Genomic DNA, 18,969 nt, shown 5'->3' on the forward strand with positions numbered 1-18,969 from the left:
TTAGCTTTCTTATCATTCTTGAGTTCACTGGAGCAGCACTGTTTTCTTTTTTTTGAGATGAAGTCTCACTCTGTCACCCAGGCTGGAGTTCAGTGGCATGATCTTGGCTCATTGCAACCTCCACCTGGGTTCAAGCGATTCTCCTGCCTCAGCCTCCCAAGTGGCTGGGACTACAGGCACATGCCACCACACCTGGCTAATTTTTTTGTATTTTTGGTAGAGACGAGGTTTCATGATGTTGGCCAGGCCAACCTCCAGCTCCTGACCTCAAGTGATCCACCGGCCTTGGCCTCTCAAAGTACTGGGATTACAGGTGTGAGTCACTGCGCCCAGCCTGGAGCAGCACTTTTAATTTCTTTTTTCTTTTTCTTTTTTTTTTTTTTGCAGGGGGACCGAGTCTCGCTGTGTCACCCAGGCTGGAGTGCAGTGGCATAATCTCAGCTCACTGCCACCTCCACCTCCTGGGTTCAAGTGATTCTCCCGCCTCAGCCTCCCAAGTAGCTGGGACTACAGGCACCCACCACCACACCCGGCTAATTTTTGTATTTTTAGTAGAGATGGGGTTTCACCATGTTGGCCAGGCTGATCTCAAACTCCTGACTTCAAGTGATCCACCCGCTTTGGCCTCCCAAAGTGCTGGGATTACAGGTGTGAGCCACTGTGTCCGGCCCACTTTTAATTTCTTTCAGGAACTTTTCCTCTGCATTCACAGCTTGGCTACCTGCTTGGCGCTGAAGGCCAAGCTTTCCATTAGGGTATCTTGGCTTTCGACGTGCCTTCCTAACTAAGCTTAGTCATTTATTTCCAGCTTTTGTTTTAAAGTGAGAGATGTGTGACTCTCAACTCTTCCCTTCACTGGACTCCTTAGAGGCCATGGCGGTGTTACTCATTGGCCCAATTTCAATATTACTGTGTCTCAGGGAATAGGGAGGCCCCGGGAGAGGGAGAGAGGTGGAGGAATGGCCAGTTCCTGGGGCAGTCAGAACACACACATTTATGATTAAATTCTTAGGTGGGTATGGCTCACGGTACCCAGAACAATTACAGTAGTAGCATCGAGGATCGCTGACCACAGATCACCATCACAGATAGAATCCTGGTTAAAAAGTTGGAAATACTGAGAGAATTACCAAACTGTGACAGCAACACGTAGTGAGCCCCTGCTGTTTGAAAAAGGCACCGACGGACTTGATGCAGGTTGCCACAAACCTTCAATTTGTAAGAAACACAATACCTGCAAAGCATCGTCAAGCTAAGCACGGTGCCCGTGTAGATCAATTTGGGAAATAATTGGCATCTGAACCAATCTTGGGTCCTCTTGTACAGGGACCGGCAAACTGGCCCACTGCCTGTTTTTGATGACTCATGAGCTAAGAATGGGTTTTACATTTTTTAATTGTTGAGAAAAAAATCAAAGGCAGAAAACTTCATGACACATGAAGATTATATGAAATTCACATTTCAGTGCTCAGAAATAAAGTGTTAGGGGAACAGGCCGCACTAACGGGATTCAGTTACTATGTGGCCGCTCTGAGCCGCCGTGATGGGGTTGAGTATTTGTGATAGGGACAGGAAAAGCTCGGTTTTTTCCTACTCTCACACATTCAACACAGAACACTTCACCTCTGGTCCCTGGAATGTGTGTGGGCTTTCTCCCCACCAGCGGCCAGCCGGTTATCCAGTGATGTAGCCCAGTTTTGACACTGCTTACCTGGAGAGATTAGGTTCTGCAGCTGAAGGGCTGAGTTCCACAAGATTGTCTTCAGTTATCCTGCCTGAGCCTCCCGAGTCGCTGGGATTACAGGCGCCCACCACCACGCCCAGTTAATTTTTGTATTTTTAGTAGAGACTGGGTTTCACCATATTGGCCAGGCTGGTCTCAAACTCCTGACTTCAGGTGATCTACCCGCCTTGGCCTCCCAAAGTGCTGGGATTACAGGTGTGAGCCACCGTGCCCAGCCAAGCTTGTTATTAACAAGATCAATAAACTGAAATTATAGCCAGACTGACAAACAGAGAGAAGCAACAAGTAACCAACATCAGGAACAACAGATGGGGCATCACTGCAGATCCTACTGACAGGAGAAGTGTGGCACAGAAAAGGGCTTGGTTGGACAAATGTACAAGGGTTGTTAAACATATAAAGTGCTAAAAAACCTATAGTTATTCATTCTGTTACTTGTTGACAGGTAAATATTTTGTGGAAAGTATTTGTTTAGTTTTTGAGATGGAGTCTCACTCTGTTGCCCAGGCGGGAGTGCAGTGGCACAATCTCAGCTCACTGCAACCTCCGCCTCCCAGGCCCAAGCAATTCTCCTGCCTCAGCCTCCCAAGTAGCTGGAACTAAAGGCATGCACCACCATACCTGGCTAGTTTTTCTATCTTTAGTAGAGATGGGGTTTCACCATGTTGGGCAGGCTGGTCTCGAACTCCTGACCTCAAGTGATCCACCCGTCTTGGCCTCCCAAAATGCTAGGATTACCAGGCTTGAGGCATTGCACCTGGCCTGTGGAAAGTGTTTGAGTCTGTCATGCCTTATTGAACCAGTAGTGTCAACAGTGAACTTTATTTGACCTTGTGGACTTGACTGTCATCAGTTCTGTGAATTAAAAAAACCTTTTTTAAAGAGATAGAGTCTTGCTCTGTTGCCCAGGCTGGAGAGCAGTGGCACAGTCCTGGCCCACTGCAGCCTCGATCTCCTGGGCTCGGGCGGGAGCCCCTGTGCCTGGCCTAAAGCTGAACATCTTGGCTTGCTCTCCTGTGCAGCAGCTTGATGGCTCGGCAGTGTGAAGTTCTATTGCTTTATTATTATTTATTTATTTGTTTATTTATTTATTTATTATTTATTATTTATTTATTTTGAGACGGAGTCTCGCTCTGTCGCCCAGGCTGGAGTGCAGTGGTACGACCTCGGCTCACTGCAACCTCTGCCTCCCAGCTTCAAGCAATTATCCTGCTTCAGCCTCCCAAGTAGCTGGGATTACATGCACATGCCACCACACCTGGCTAATTTTTGTATTTTTAGTGGAGACGAGGTTTCACCATGTTGACCAGGCTGGTCTCAAACTCCTGACCTCATGATCCGCCTGCCTCGGCCTCCCAAAGTTCTGGGATTACAGGTGTGAGCCACTGTGTCTGGCCTGCTTTTTGAAAAAGCGCCGAAATTGGAAAATTTCAGAATGAGAAGAACCACTGTTGACTGCCATCATCAGTCCACCGGATGACTTGGGAAACTAGTTTTTGCTGCATGAAGTTCTCTACGTTCTTTATGAATTCGTCTTAAAGTACAAGGCACAACCACACTTACTTGCAAAATTTATACGGTGATGAAGTCGTTTTGGCAACAGCTCATGTTTAAATCACAAACTGCTTTGTACAGTTATTGTCAAGAGGTAAAATGAGAGGCAGAGTCTCCATTGCCACACAGATTTGCAGTGAGCTTATTTTCTGGGCTCAAACTATGGTTACAGCAGTGTGTTTGGGACTTTGACGCAAGTACAAGAGAAACATCTACATTTCAAAATCCACTTAGCTGTGTGTTAAGGAGCTCCCACCTGACCTCCAGCCGAGAGTGACTGGACTGTGGCGTAATCACATGCTGTAGTGGAGGGCCCCACGACCACCCTCGGGTTCAGTAATTCGCTAGGACTCCTGGAATACAGCAGAGCATTTCTGCCAGGGCTGCAGTTCCTTACAGCAAACGGACGCAGACACACCAGCAGAGGGAGCGGCACAGGGTCCGGGCTCAGGAGAGACCTGGGTGGGCTTCTAGGCTTCTGTCCCAGCGGAGGTGTGGGAGGTGCGTGGATCTAGCAGTGGTCTGGGATGGCAGGCCTGGTGTATTGCCAACCAGGGAAGCTCCCCTGAGCCTTGGTGGCCCAGGTGTTTTTAGTGGTTGGTCAGGTGGGCCTGGCTGAGCACCTGTGTGGCTGCCCTCGGTCCCTCCGTCTCAGCCCCTCCAGAGGTCAGGCGGATGCCACAAGGCGCCACGGTACATCACTCTGTCAGGGTAGCCTGTCTGAGGCGGCCTGAGGCCCTGGGTGAGCAGATGCTGTTGGCAGGCAGGATGCTCCCAGGGCCCCAAGGTGACCTCCTTGGAGCAGGTCAAGGGTCAGACCTCTCTGGAAGGAAGAGTGCGGGAGGTCCAAGCCTGCTGAGCTGGCCGTTTCCAGGAAGGGGAAAACATACTGGCTCAGTAGCCAGGCTGGCACTTAGAGCTACGCACCTGGGGCTGACAGTGTGCCTGGCAGCCCTGTGTGGAAAGACAGTCACAGAGGAAACACGGGAACGCGCCGTAAGCCGGCACTCATGGAGGCACCTTTGTCGTTGATTTTGGTGATAAAGAACATTAAATTTGAACCCAATTAAGCAAAATGTCATCTCCCAAAACAAGTCCTCTCATGAGTGCATCTGTATTATAGAAAGCTGCACTCAGCTTTTTTTTTTGACACAGTCTCGCTCTGTCACCAGACTGGAGTGCAGTGGCATGATCTCGGCTCACCGCAAGCTCCGCCTCCCAGGTTCAAGTGATTCCCCTGCCTCAGCCTCCCATGTAGCTGGGACTATAGGCGTGCACCACTACACCTGGCTAATTTTTTGTATTTTAGTAGAGACAGGGTTTCACCATGTTGGCTAGGATGGTCTCGATCTCCTGACGTGATCTGCCCGCCTCCCAAAGTGCTGGGATTACAGGTGTGAGCCACCACACCTGGCCCGGTTATTTTAATTTCATCAGTTATAAAATATGTGGAAATTGTTATATTAGTCCTTACGTAATATCCTTGGTGTGGCCTCTTGGCCTGCATAGCGTGGAGTATTTACTATCCCAACCTTTATAGGAAGCTCACCAACATGTATTTTAACCCTTGACGTCTCATCTGTTACCATTTATTTAGATCTTTTGCTGATTTTTCTCACCAGTGTTTTGTACTTTTCAGCATATAGATCTTTGCACAGATCTTTTGATCTTTAAACATCTGTAGATCTTCTGTAAAATTTATATTTAAGCATTTAATTTTTCTTGGTGCTCTTGTGAATGGTACTTTTACAATTTTGATTTCTGTTTGTCAGTAGTACATAGAGGATTTTTTTTTTTTAAAGACAGAATTTCACCATTGCCCAGACTGGAGTGCAATGGCGTGATCTCGGCTCACCACAGCTTCCACCTCCCGGGTTCAAGCCATTCTCCTGCCTCAGCCTCCTGAGTAGCTGGGATGACAGGCATGCACCACCACATCCAGCTAATGTTTTTTGTATTTTTTAGTGGAGATGGGGTAGCTCCATGTTGGTCAGGCTGATCTCCAACTCCCAACCTCAAGTCATCCGCCTGCCTCAGCCTCCCAAAGTGCTGGGATTACAGGTGTGAGCCACCATGCCTGGCCCAAAAGAGGACTTAGTTTTTGATGTTGACCTGTGACCTTGCAAAACTCTTCCTCAGCGGTTTCCATAGCTTTTTCGTAGACACTGGGGATTTCTGTATAGCAAGTCACATCATCTGCATATAGAAAGTTTTGTGTCTTCATATCCAGTCTGTGTGCCTTTCATTGATTCTTCTCATTGTCCTGGCTGGGACTTCCTTGATGGTCCGCAGTAGCGGTGGGAGACAGTGGCGGTGGGAGGCAGTGGCGGTGAGAGTAGGTATACCCCTGCCACAATCCCTGATCCCAGCAGAAGCAGCCCTTTTCTCACCGCTGACGATGATGCTAGCGGTAGGTTTTTTGTAAATGTCTTACCAGGCTGAGGAAGTGCCCTTTAGTTCCTTGTTTGCTCAGAGTTTAATAGAGTATGTGTTGAGTTTTTTCAGATTATACTCTTGCATCTACGGAGATAGCGATAGGGTTTTTCTTACTTAATCTGTGAATATGATGAGCTACACTGATTTTTCAATTTTTTTTAAAATTTAAGTTATATTTAGAGATGGGGTCTCACTCTGTCACCCAGGCTTGAGTGAGTGGTACCATCATGGCTCACTGCAGCCCCAAACTCCTGGGCTTAAGCGATCCTTCCGCTTTAGCCCCCAAGCAGCTGGGACTACAGGCACACGCTACCACACCTGCCTAATCAAAAATCATTTGTTTTTAGAGATGGGGTCTGAAACTCCTGGACTCAAGTGATCCTCCTGATTCCTTGTGTGTCTTTGGTTTTGGTATCGGGGAATGGTGTCCACACTGTCCTTTTCTGTGTTCTGGAAGAGTTGCGTAGAATTGGTGTTAATTTTTCCTTAAATGTTTGATAGACTTCACCAATGAAGCCATCTGGGCCTAGGGTTTTTGTTGTTGTATTTCTGTAGTGTGAATAGGGTTACCTGTTTCTTCTTGAATGAGCTTTGGGGTTTATATCTTTCAAGCAATTGGTTCATTCCATTTAAGTTGTCAAATTCTCTGGCATAAAGTCCTCCATAATATTCCTTATACCCCTTCTTGTGTCAGTAGGATCTGCAGTGATGTCCCATCTGTCGTTCCTGATGTTGGTTACTTGTGGCTTCTCTCTTTGTTTCTTTGTCAGTCTGGCTATAGATTTCAGTTATTGATCTTGTTAATAACCAGCTTGTAGGCTGGGTGTGGTGGCTCATGCCTACAATCCCAGCACTTTGGGAGACTGAGGCAGGTGGATCACCTGAGGTCGGGAGTTTGAGACCAGCCTGGCCAACATGGTGAAACCTGGCCTCTACTAAAAATACAAAAATTAACTGGGCGTGGTGGTGGGCTCCTGTAGTCCTAGCTACTTGGGAGGTTGAGGCAGAAGAATCACTTGAACCCAGGAGGCGCAGAGTTTGCAGTGAGCTGAGATCACGCCATTGCACTCCAGCCTGGGCAACAGGAGCGAAACTCCGTCTCAAATACACACCCAGCTTTTGGTTCCTTTGATATTTTCCCCTCTACTATTTTTGTTTCACATTATTTTTACTGTATCATTTCCTGCCTTCTTGCTTTATTTGTCCGTTTATTAAAGCATAATTTACATTCAGTACAATTCCTTTTATGTGTACAGTTCTGTGAATTTTGGAAGTCCATAGTCATGATACAGAACAGTTCCCGAATTCCCTGCATGTTCTTTCATCTTCCATGCCTTGGTTTTCCTGCGCCAGCAGCTTGTAGGTGGCCCCGCTGCACGCAGCCATCGTGCCCGCCACCTCCCCCGAGTGGGCCTTCCGGTGCTGCAGGCCCTGTGCTGCCAGGGGGCTTCACTCCTGGCCCCGGCCAAGGAGTCTTCCATCAAGTGGACGGACCCCACCTTGTCTGTCTTTCCTCACTTAAGGGACATTTTCCCCCCAGTTTTTGGCAAGTTTGGTGCATTGTTTCGGATTTAATTTGTTTATCTGGTTTCTTGGAGTGAAAAGTTAGACCATTGATTTGAGACCTTTTTTGAAAAAAAATTTGAGGTATCTACATGTGATGAAATCCGCCAATTTTAGCCGGGCACGGTGGCTCACGCCTGTAATCCCAGCACTTTGGGAGGCCGAGGCGGGCAGATCATGAGGTCAGGAGATCAAGACCATCCTGGCTAACACGGTGAAACCACGTCTCTACTAAAAATATAAAAAATTAGCCGGGCGAGGTGGCGGCACCTGTAGTCCCAGCTACTCGGGAGGCTGAGGCAGGAGAATGGCGTGAACCTGGGAGGCGGAGCTTGCAGTGAGCCGAGATCGAGCCATTGCACTCCAGCCTGGGCGACAGAGCGAGACTCTGTCTCAAAATAAAAAAAAAAAAAAGAGAAAGAAATCCACCAATTCTGAGTATGTGATTCAGTTAATTCTAGAGTTTTCACAGCATTGCCCAAGCATGGCCACATCCTGCATTCAGAACACTCTGTAACCCTGACACAGATCTGCAGGCCTCCTGCCACTTCTGCAGGCTTTTCTGCAGGGAACGCTCACTGCTGTGCGTGTCCCCGGGCACCGAGGCTGTGTCCCTCTGGACTCTCCATGCTCCTAGCCCATTGTCCGGTGGAGCTCTGTGTGGGCGTGGCCTCATCTGATGAGCTGGTTTACTCAGGCAGCACGCGGGGCTCAGAAGCCACACGCACAGGCGTGACTTTGCACATGGGTGCCCGCACAGGTGCATCCTCGCAGGTGGGCACCCACAGGTGTGTCCTCACGGGTGTGTCACGGGTGTGTCCTGACGGGTGTGTCACGTGACGGGTGTGTGCCTGCAGGTGTGTCCTCACGGGTGTGTCACGGGTGTGCACCCATGAGTGTGTCCTGACGGGTGTGTCACGGGTGTGTGCCTGCAGGTGTGTCCTGACGGGTGTGTCACGGGTGTGTGCCTGCAGGTGCGTCCTGATGGGTGTGTCACGGGTGTGTGCCTGCAGGTGTGTCCTGACGGGTGTGTCACGGGTGTGTGCCTGCAGGTGCGTCCTGACGGGTGTGTCACGTGACGGGTGTGTGCCTGCAGGTGTGTCCTGACGGGTGTGTCACGGGTGTGCACCCATGAGTGTGTCCTGACGGGTGTGTCACGGGTGTGTGCCTGCAGGTGTGTCCTGGCGGGTGTGTCACGTGACGGGTGTGTGCCTGCAGGTGTGTCCTGACGGGTGTGTCACGGGTGTGCACCCATGAGTGTGTCCTGACGGGTGTGTCACGGGTGTGCACCCATGAGTGTGTCCTGACGGGTGTATCACGGGTGTGCACCCATGAGTGTGTCCTGACGGGTGTGTCACGGGTGTGTGCCTGCAGGTGTGTCCTGACGGGTGTGTCACAGGTGTGTGCCTGCAGGTGCGTCCTCACGGGTGTGTCCTCACGGGCATGAGCCTGCAGGTGTGTGCCAGCAGCAGGAGGGAGATACTCTCCAGGCCCCTCCACAGGGTCCTCGCAGCACAGGTTTGGCCTCCATGTGGACGGATAGGCTGGGCTTTTTTGGTGCTGGTCTTGCTGCATGTTGCTGAATCCCAGGCCTGTGTGGGCCTCTGGGGTGATTCCAGCTGAGACAGGCCTCCTGCTTAGTCCTCCCTGCAGAGCTGGTGCAGGGTGGGCTGGCGAGGGTACTCGTGGTGCTGGTTCATGAGGATGTGGCCTCGCTGCCTCCCAAGCTGAGCCCCTGCAGCGGCCCCAGGAGGCCTGGAGCATCGGGGTGTCAGCACCGCCAGCCTGGACTTCCTGGGCCTTCCAGAGTAAGCCTCTGGGCTCCGGAAGATTCAGTGGCTCTCTGCGTGTGGAACTGGTGAGAAGGCTGGAGGGCCCCATGGTGTCGTCGCTGAGGGAAGTGTTGTACTCACCTGATGGCCGGTCTCGGGGCACTCCCAGTGCCTGCTGCCTGTTGCTGTCTCTGAGCTCTAGTGAGGGTGACCCTGTCATTCCTAGAGCAACTCTGCCCCATTTCTGAGCCTGCCTGGGCCCAGGAAGCCCCAGCTGTGTTCTCTGTGTAGTTGCTGCTGTGTTTTGGAGGGAAAGATGGGGACCGCTGTGGGCAGGGTGGTGGTGGCCATGTGGTCTGAGGGTGTAGCATCCAGGCTGGCTGCTGCCAGTGGGAAGGTGTCCCGGGGCTCCCGGCAGGGTCTGGGCAGTGCTGGAGCTGGGCTTCGCCTGGGAAGCTGCCACCTGGCCCCCACAGCTTCCCCAAGAAGGGCCTGAGCCTTTGGGGGCGGCTGGCGTCTGTGAGGATCCAGGATGGGGGCTGCTGGCTCCTGCTGGGAATGGTCCCTCCTGGTGCATCTCCCTGGCCCTGACCCAGCCTGTCAGTCCGTTCTGGTTGCAGCCACCCCTCCCTGATGGTATGGGGGCTTCGCTTCCTCTGTTTGTTCCTCGCCTGAGAGAGCAGAGGTGGGGGTGGTGACACTGCCCTGCCTGAGCCCCGGGTCTCTGGGCAGCGGGAGGTGGGCCTGGGTCTGGCCTTTGGTACCACAGGTGACCCTCTGCTCTGTCTGTTGCTGTTTGCAGACTACGTCTACTTCGAGAACTCCTCCAGCAACCCATACCTGATCCGGAGGATTGAGGAGCTCAACAAGGTACTGGGTGGCCCTGGCGTGGCTGCAGGGGGTAGTGGGTGAGGGCTACGCCAGCTCCTGCCCTGTGGGTGGCCAGTGTGGGTGGCCCCCTTTTGGGGCTGACCTTGGACTGGCCACTGTGCAGGCCCTTCAGTGACTCCGTCCACTGTCACCTGCACCCTGGCCCCCGCTTGGAGAAACTGAGTGAGGGGCCTGCTGGCCTCGTGCAGGACCCAGCGCGGCTGCCCTGAGCTGCCTGCCCACTCCACACTTGGTCTGTGGGCGCTGGGTCCCCTGAAGATGCCAGCGTCCCCTGGGGAGCCTGAGCAGAATGGCATGATTCTGAAACCAACCAAAGGCCTCGGTGCCCCTGCCCTGCCCAGCTCCCAGCAGCCGGCCCTGCAGGGCTGTGAGCTCTGCCCTGACCCCTGAGGTGTCTGCATGGCTGGAGGCACCCTCCCTGGTCACTCAGGCAGCCCTTGCTCCCACCTGGTTCGTGTCTGCCATGAGTCCTTGGCAGATGCTTGTTTGATCGGGGACGTGGTTGTGCCCATGCATTGAGCCTGGCAGCACCAGATCCTTCCTGGGGGGTGGTGACACATGGGCCCCTCAGCCCCAGCCACTCCCGGCCTCCACCGCCTCGGCACAGCCTCCGTCCCGTCAGCTTGGGAGACAGAGCTGCAGATGGCTGTGGAGGTGCAGGGCACCCGCACACCCTGGGAGCCTTCTCGCTGTCCTCAGGGATGGTGGGTGGGTACCCCAGCCTCCCTTCTCCTCCTGGTTGGAGACTTTCTAAGGGTGTTGAGGGAGGGCAGGTCGTCCCCACCAGTGGACACATGGTTCCAGCAGAGAGTGGGGTGAGCTGCTCGGTGCTTCATAGACCTCTCTGTGCCTGCCTGCAGGGCTCCCGAGCCCCCGAACCTCTGGAGCCAGTGGCCTGATGGCTGCCTTCTAGGAGCCCCGCCCACTCCAGGCCTGGGGCACCCGGGCCCTTGGTGTTCCGTGCTGCATGCTGCAGGCTTACCTGTGAGAAGCTGCCTTCCTGGACATCAGGCTTGGTGGCAGCGGTGATGTGGGATTCTTGGAATCAGAGGGGACAGGGTGGGGAAGGTTAGCATGCCACCTCTGACGTAGCCATGCTGGGCTCTGGGCTTCCCTGGCTGTGCTTGTCAAGGGCCTTTCCCTGTGGCATCTGCCACCACCTGGGGCCGAGGAGCGTGGGGTGTGACGTCTGCTCCCCTGCAGCTTCCTGGGAGGTCTGAGGGGCAGGCCTGTTTGTTGGAGGCACGGGCAATGATCCAGGTGTCCTCTGAGTCCGTCTCACTGCCCCTGCTGGGCAGGGCCTGCCCGCCTGCAGAGCAAGGCCACTTGGACTCTGGGTACGGCTGGAACGGGTGCTGCTCCTGTGAACTGAGCCTCCCGAGTGCGGGGCTGGAACAGGCGCTGCTCCTGTGAACTGAGCCTCCCCAGTGTGAGGCTGGAACGGGTGCTGCTGCTGTGGCTGGGCCTCCCGATTGCGGGGCTGCACCTTACACATCACAGCATGCGGACTGTAGGGAAACTGAGGTGCGGAGGGAGGTTCCTCAGCTGAGTTGAACCATGGCTCGGGGAGGCCCTGGGTCCCTCCTGGTCCGTGTAGTGGAGGGGCGGCTGGCAGACGGCGCTGCTGGCTCCACACAGCCAGCTGGCAGGCAGCCTGGGGTGGGAGGCTGCAGTGCCTCTGTGGGCGCCTGGCCGAGTGCCACTGCTGGGAGGTGCCACAGCTGAGAGGTGCCACTGTCGGGAAGGTTCCCTCGTGCCGCTTCTGGCTTCCACGTGCAGACAGTAGACTGCAGGCGTGTGCAGGTGGGGGCTGGCTTCCGGCCCTTTGGCGATGTTCAGGTACAGATGTAGCATTGCGCACGCTCAGAGCTGTCCCCTTTGTCCTAGCACTCCCTCCTCCTCAGGGCCAGGGCCACATGGCCTGGACACTTGTCCGTCTCTGGGTAGGACACCAGCCTGTGAGGGGCATGACTACTGTCTCAGACAGTTCAGGCAGGGCAGCCGACCCAGACGCTCACCATGTGGAAAGGAACCCGTGGGCCTGCGACACAGCGTGGCCAGTGCCCTCCACACCAAGGAGCTCCAGGCGGGGCTTCCAGGTGGGCGCAGCTGGTTGAGTGCAGACCTCCCCTCTGTTCTCTGGCCTGAACGCCCCCTCAAATAACAAGAAAGGGGTGCTGGAGCTCTGCACCCACAGGGCAAGGAAGGTGGGAGAGGAGGCGCCACTGGGAGGTGTGGGCGCAGCTCAGAAGGCAGCCAGCCGGATTGGGCAACCTGAGAGGCCCCGGCCCTGGCCCGGGTCAGGGTCGGGAGAACAGGAACCATGCTGACGTGTGGCTGGCAGTGCGGAAGACAGGTGGAGGACCCGTCTGGGGGTCAGGTGAACCTGCAGAACCCTTCCCTGGGCTGGAGCAGTGGACTCAGAGGACCCAGATTTGGGGCACTAGGCCCAGGCCAGCACGGTTCATGCGGGGGCTGCAAGTGGGGGTCACCTGGCTCATGGGCTGTCCCCTGGTGGGCCCCCGTGCCCCTCTTGCCTCCTTGGCTCCCAGGACCCTAGCAGCCAGACTTCTAAAGGCCACAGACCCAGCTGCTGGCATCGGGGACCCAGCAGGATGCCCGCTACCCCAGCGCCTGTGGGTGCAGCACATGCAGTGAGCTGTCCAGCACCTGGGAGTCTCCTGGTGACCAAAAGTCACAAGATGGTTGGGGAGGGCTTTTGACATGAAGATCAGTCGGCAACGTGAAAATGGAACTCAGGGCCGGGCGCAGGGCTCAGCCGGTAACCCCAGCACAGGGAGGCCGAGGCGGGCAGACCGCGGGGTCAGGAACTCAGGGCCAGGCGCGGGGCCTCAGCTGGTAATCCCAGCACGGGGAGGCCGGGCGCCGGGGCTCAGCCGGTAACCCCAGCACTGGGAGGCCGAGGCGGGCGGACCGCGGGGTCAGGAGATCGAGACCAGCCTGGCTAACTCGGTGAAACTCCATCTACTAAAAATATACAAAACTAGCCGGGCGCGGTGGCGGCGCCTGTAGTCCCAGCTACTCGGGAGACTGAGGCAGGAGAATGGCGTGAACCCGGGAGGCGGAGCTTGCAGTGAGCTGAGATCCGGCCACTGCACTCCAGCCTGGGCGACAGAGCGAGACTGTCTTAAAAAAAAAAAAAAAAAAATGGAACTCAGAGGAAGGGCCAGTGCAGAGAACAGAAGGAAACTAAAGCAAAACAAAGCCCATGAATGTTCTCAGAGAAAGGGAAGGGATCCATCCTGGGATGTGGTCAGATGAGAGGAAAGCTCTTGACACTTGGGTTAGGAGAAGTAACAAGTGGAATGAAAGGACCAGGTGATAAAGTTGAGGTTACCACCCAGAAGATGGGGCAAAAACAAAGAAACTAGGAGAGGAAAAAAATCAGACAATCAGTCCATTGGTCCAATGTCCAGTTAATAGCAGAGAAGAAGGAGTGAACACAGAAATAAAGAGGGGCCCCTTCAAGGTGTATTTAAACTGTTAGAACATGGGAGAAGAAATGCGTTTAGAGGAAAAGCAGGTCACATACAAAGGCCTGGAGTCAAACCCCACTTTGCCTTTCGGCAGCCACGTTCGGGTGTGGAGGCTCCAGGCCCAGCCAAGCCCCATCTCCCGGAAGGCAGATGAGTGAGGTTTCCCGACTGAGGCCTCGGAGTGCACCCCTCCACGCCTTTCCACCACGAGCAAGGCGCACCTTCCTCCCGCCCAGGAGGACGCGGTCCCCGGTGCGGGTAGCAAGCAGGGTGGACGCCAGCTCTGGGAGGGGTCTCCCGGGCGCCCTGATTGAGCCCTTTCCCTTCAGGAGCTCTGCTGCCGAGCACTTTAGGGAAGAATCAGCGATGATTCCATGAAAAACTAGGCAAGTGGAGAAAACGAGACGATTGTTAACCTCGGGAAGCAAAGCTGTTCAAAGGAAGAAAAGAAAGAATGGCCTAGTGCGGCCTCACCACCTTTACCTGTGTGTGCAGGAGTGCCTCAGAACAGACCCCGAGCGTGACTGAATCCACCGTGTGCAGGAACACGACAGAACAGAACAGACCCCGAGCGTGACTGAATCCACCGTGTGCAGGAACACGATGGAACAGACCAGACCCCGAGCGTGACTGAATCCACCGTGTGCAGGAACACGATGGAACAGACCAGACCCCGAGCGTGACTGAATCCACCGTGTGCAGGAACATGACAGAATAGAACAGACCCCGAGCGTGACTGAATCCACCGTGTGCAGGAACACGACAGAACAGACCAGACCCCGAGCGTGACTGAATCCACCGTGTGCAGGAACACGACAGAACAGACCAGACCCCGAGCGTGACTGAATCCACCGTGTGCAGGAACACGACAGAACAGACCAGACCCCGAGTGTGACTGAATCCACCGTGTGCAGGAACACGACAGAACAGACCAGACCCCGAGTGTGACTGAATCCACCGTGTGCAGGAACACGACAGAATAGAACAGACCCCGAGCGTGACTGAGTCCACCGTGTGCAGGAACACGACAGAACAGACCCCGAGCGTGACTGAGTCCACCGTGTGCAGGAACACGACAGAACAGACCAGACCCCGAGCGTGACTGAATCCACCGTGTGCAGGAACACGACAGAACAGACCAGACCCCGAGCGTGACTGAATCCACCGTGTGCAGGAACACGACAGAACAGACCAGACCCCGAGCGTGACTGAATCCACCGTGTGCAGGAACACGACAGAACAGACCAGACCCCGAGCGTGACTGAATCCACCGTGTGCAGGAACACGACAGAACAGACCAGACCCCGAGTGTGACTGAATCCACCGTGTGCAGGAACACGACAGAATAGAACAGACCCCGAGCGTGACTGAGTCCACCGTGTGCAGGAACACGACAGAACAGACCAGACCCCGAGCGTGACTGAGTCCACCGTGTGCAGGAACACGACGGAACAGAACAGACCCCGAGCGTGGCTGAATCCACCGTGTGCAGGAACACGACAGAACAGACCAGACCCCGAGCGTGACTGAATCCACCGTGTGCAGGAACACGACAGAACAGACCCCGAGCGTGACTGAATCCACTGTGTGCAGGAACACGACAGAACAGAACAGACCCCGAGCGTGACTGAATCCACCGTGTGCAGGAACATGACAGAACAGACCAGACCCCGAGCGTGACTGAATCCACCCTGTGCAGGAACACGACAGAACAGACCCCGAGCGTGACTGAATCCACCGTGTGCAGGAACACGACAGAACAGACCAGACCCCGAGCGTGACTGAATCCACCGTGTGCAGGAACACGACAGAACAGACCCCGAGCGTGACTGAATCCACCGTGTGCAGGAACACGACAGAACAGACCCCGAGCGTGACTGAGTCCACCGTGTGCAGGAACACGACAGAACAGACCCCGAGCGTGACTGAGTCCACCGTGTGCAGGAACACGACAGAACAGACCCCGAGCGTGACTGAATCCACCGTGTGCAGGAACACGACAGAACAGACCAGACCCCGAGCGTGACTGAGTCCACCGTGTGCAGGAACACGACAGAACAGAACAGACCCCGAGCGTGACTGAATCCACCGTGTGCAGGAACACAACAGAACAGACCCCGAGCGTGACTGAATCCACCGTGTGCAGGAACACGACAGAACAGACCAGACCCCGAGCGTGACTGAGTCCACCGTGTGCAGGAACACGACAGAACAGACCCCGAGCGTGACTGAATCCACCGTGTGCAGGAACACGACAGAACAGACCCCGAGCGTGACTGAATCCACCGTGTGCAGGAACACGACAGAACAGACCAGACCCCGAGCGTGACTGAGTCCACCGTGTGCAGGAACACGACAGAACAGACCCCGAGCGTGACTGAATCCACCGTGTGCAGGAACACAACAGAACAGACCCCGAGCGTGACTGAATCCACCGTGTGCAGGAACACGACAGAACAGACCAGACCCCGAGCGTGACTGAGTCCACCGTGTGCAGGAACACGACAGAACAGACCAGACCCCGAGCGTGACTGAGTCCACCGTGTGCAGGAACACGACAGAACAGACCAGACCCCGAGCGTGACTGAATCCACCGTGTGCAGGAACACGACAGAACAGACCAGACCCCGAGCGTGACTGAATCCACCGTGTGCAGGAACACGACAGAACAGACCAGACCCCGAGCGTGACTGAATCCACCGTGTGCAGGAACACGACAGAACAGACCAGACCCCGAGCGTGACTGAATCCACCGTGTGCAGGAACACGACAGAATAGAACAGACCCCGAGCGTGACTGAGTCCACCGTGTGCAGGAACACGACAGAACAGACCAGACCCCGAGCGTGACTGAGTCCACCGTGTGCAGGAACACGACGGAACAGAACAGACCCCGAGCGTGGCTGAATCCACCGTGTGCAGGAACACGACAGAACAGACCAGACCCCGAGCGTGACTGAATCCACCGTGTGCAGGAACACGACAGAATAGAACAGACCCCGAGCGTGACTGAATCCACCGTGTGCAGGAACACGACAGAACAGACCCCGAGCGTGACTGAATCCACTGTGTGCAGGAACACGACAGAACAGAACAGACCCCGAGCGTGACTGAATCCACCGTGTGCAGGAACACGACAGAACAGACCAGACCCCGAGCGTGACTGAATCCACCCTGTGCAGGAACACGACAGAACAGACCCCGAGCGTGACTGAATCCACCGTGTGCAGGAACACGACAGAACAGACCAGACCCCGAGCGTGACTGAATCCACCGTGTGCAGGAACACGACAGAACAGACCCCGAGCGTGACTGAATCCACCGTGTGCAGGAACACGACAGAACAGACCCCGAGCGTGACTGAGTCCACCGTGTGCAGGAACACGACAGAACAGACCCCGAGCGTGACTGAGTCCACCGTGTGCAGGAACACGACAGAACAGACCCCGAGCGTGACTGAATCCACCGTGTGCAGGAACACGACAGAACAGACCAGACCCCGAGCGTGACTGAGTCCACCGTGTGCAGGAACACGACAGAACAGAACAGACCCCGAGCGTGACTGAATCCACCGTGTGCAGGAACACAACAGAACAGACCCCGAGCGTGACTGAATCCACCGTGTGCAGGAACACGACAGAACAGACCAGACCCCGAGCGTGACTGAGTCCACCGTGTGCAGGAACACGACAGAACAGAACAGACCCCGAGCGTGACTGAGTCCACCGTGTGCAGGAACACGACAGAACAGACCAGACCCCGAGCGTGACTGAGTCCACCGTGTGCAGGAACACGACAGAACAGACCAGACCCCGAGCGTGACTGAGTCCACCGTGTGCAGGAACACGACAGAACAGACCCCGAGCGTGACTGAGTCCACCGTGTGCAGGAACACGACAGAATAGAACAGACCCTGAGCGTGACTGAGTCCACACAGTGATCCTGGAGAGTGGGGTGCATGTGTGGGAAGGGAGGCCTGGCCTGAGGCTCCGAGCTGGTGGGAACCTGACTGCGGAAGAGCCTGGCCCCACGGTCCCGGCTGCCCAGATGGGGCGGCTGCGGTTGTGTGTCCTTGCAGTCTTCATGGCTTGCTATGTGACATTGGATGGTCTGTGTGTGTCACTGTGATGAAATGTGGATGTAACCTGTGGTGGAGTATGTCAGGGACACAGGAGCCAATAGAGCGAGAACCCAGCGGCCAGAGTAGGGACAGCGTGACCTGCAGGAGGGGTCAGGCCACGCTGGATTGTGACTTGAAGCAGAGCATGGCGGTCCTGGGTTCACACCACTGTAGTGAGCAGATGCAGATCCGACGGGGAGAGGAGATGCACGTCCCAAGCAGAGGAATTCCACTGTCGAGAACGCCCTGCTTCCAGGCAGGCCGTGCAGAGCAGCTGAGCACTTTTCTCTTTATTCTTTCTTTTTGTTGTTGTTTTTTTGAAACAAGGTCTTGCTCAGGCTAGAGTGCAGTGGCACAATCTCAACTCACTGCAGCCTTGACCTCCCGGGCTCAAGTGACCCTCTCACCTCAGCTTCCCAAGTAGCTGGGACTACAGGCGCGCACCACTGCATCTGGTTATTTTTTTTATTTTTATTTTTTTTGAGACGGAGTCTCACTCTGTTGTCCAGACTGGAGTGCAGTGGCGAGAAAAGTGCCTGGCCACTTCTCTTAGAGTTAATTTGGTTTAATGCTATAAATGGGCTGGGTGCGGTGGTTCACTCCCAGGAGATCGAGACCAGCCTGGGCAACATGGTGAAACCTCGTCTCTACAAAATGTTTTTAAAAAATTAACCAGATGCTGTAATCCCAGCACACTGGGAGGCCGAGGTGGGTGGATCATGAGGTCAGGAGATCGAGACCATCCTGGCCAACATGGTAAAACCTCGTCTCTATTTAAAATACAAAAATTAGCCAGGTGCGGTGGCGGGCGCCTGTAGTCCCTGGTACTTCAGGAGGCTGAGGCAGGAGAATGGTGTGAACCCGGGAGGCGGAGCTTGCAGTGAGCTGAGATTGTACCACTGCACTCCAGCCTGAGCGACAGAGCGAGACTCCGTCTCAAAAAAAAAAAAAAAAAGCCTGGCATGGTGTAATTGGATTGTAGTCCCAGGAGGTGGAGGCTGCAGTGACCTGAAATCACACCGCTACACTCTAGTCTGGGCAACAGAGTGAGACCTTATCTCAAAAAATTGAAAAGTTATGTGAGACTGGGCGCTGTGGCACACCTGTAATCCCAGCACTTTGTGGGGCTAAGGCAGGCAGATTGCTTGAGGTCAGGGGTTCCAGACAGCCTGGCCAACATGGCAAAATCCCGTCTCTACTGAAAATACAAAAATTAGCTGGACATGGTGGCTCATGCTTGTAGTCTCAGCTACTCGGGAGGCTGAGGCAGGAGAATCCCTTGAACCCAGGAGGCGGAGGTTGCAGTGAGCCAAGATCGCGCCACTGCACTCCAGCCTGGGTGACAGAGTGAGACCCCATCTCAAAAAAAAAAAAAAAGTTATGAATGGTAGTC

General features: G+C 54.8%; 1 protein-coding gene across 25 annotated transcripts in view; it reads left to right on the plus strand.

Moving 5' to 3' along the window:
* Positions 1-18,969, plus strand: part of MTA1 (metastasis associated 1) — a 55,677-nt gene that overhangs the window by 10,166 nt on the left and 26,542 nt on the right. For all 25 annotated transcript variants that reach the window (XR_012416196.1, XR_012416204.1, XR_012416202.1 and 22 more), the window contains exon 2: positions 9,872-9,939. Coding sequence is in view for 8 of the 25 variants with exons in the window: in XM_005562403.4 (XP_005562460.1) it covers positions 9,872-9,939 (68 nt within the window). In the remaining 17 variants the exon portion in view is untranslated. The remainder of the gene's footprint in view (positions 1-9,871; positions 9,940-18,969) is intronic.

Source organism: Macaca fascicularis, chromosome 7 (assembly GCF_037993035.2).
Source record: "Macaca fascicularis isolate 582-1 chromosome 7, T2T-MFA8v1.1".
NCBI lineage: Eukaryota > Metazoa > Chordata > Mammalia > Primates > Cercopithecidae > Macaca > Macaca fascicularis.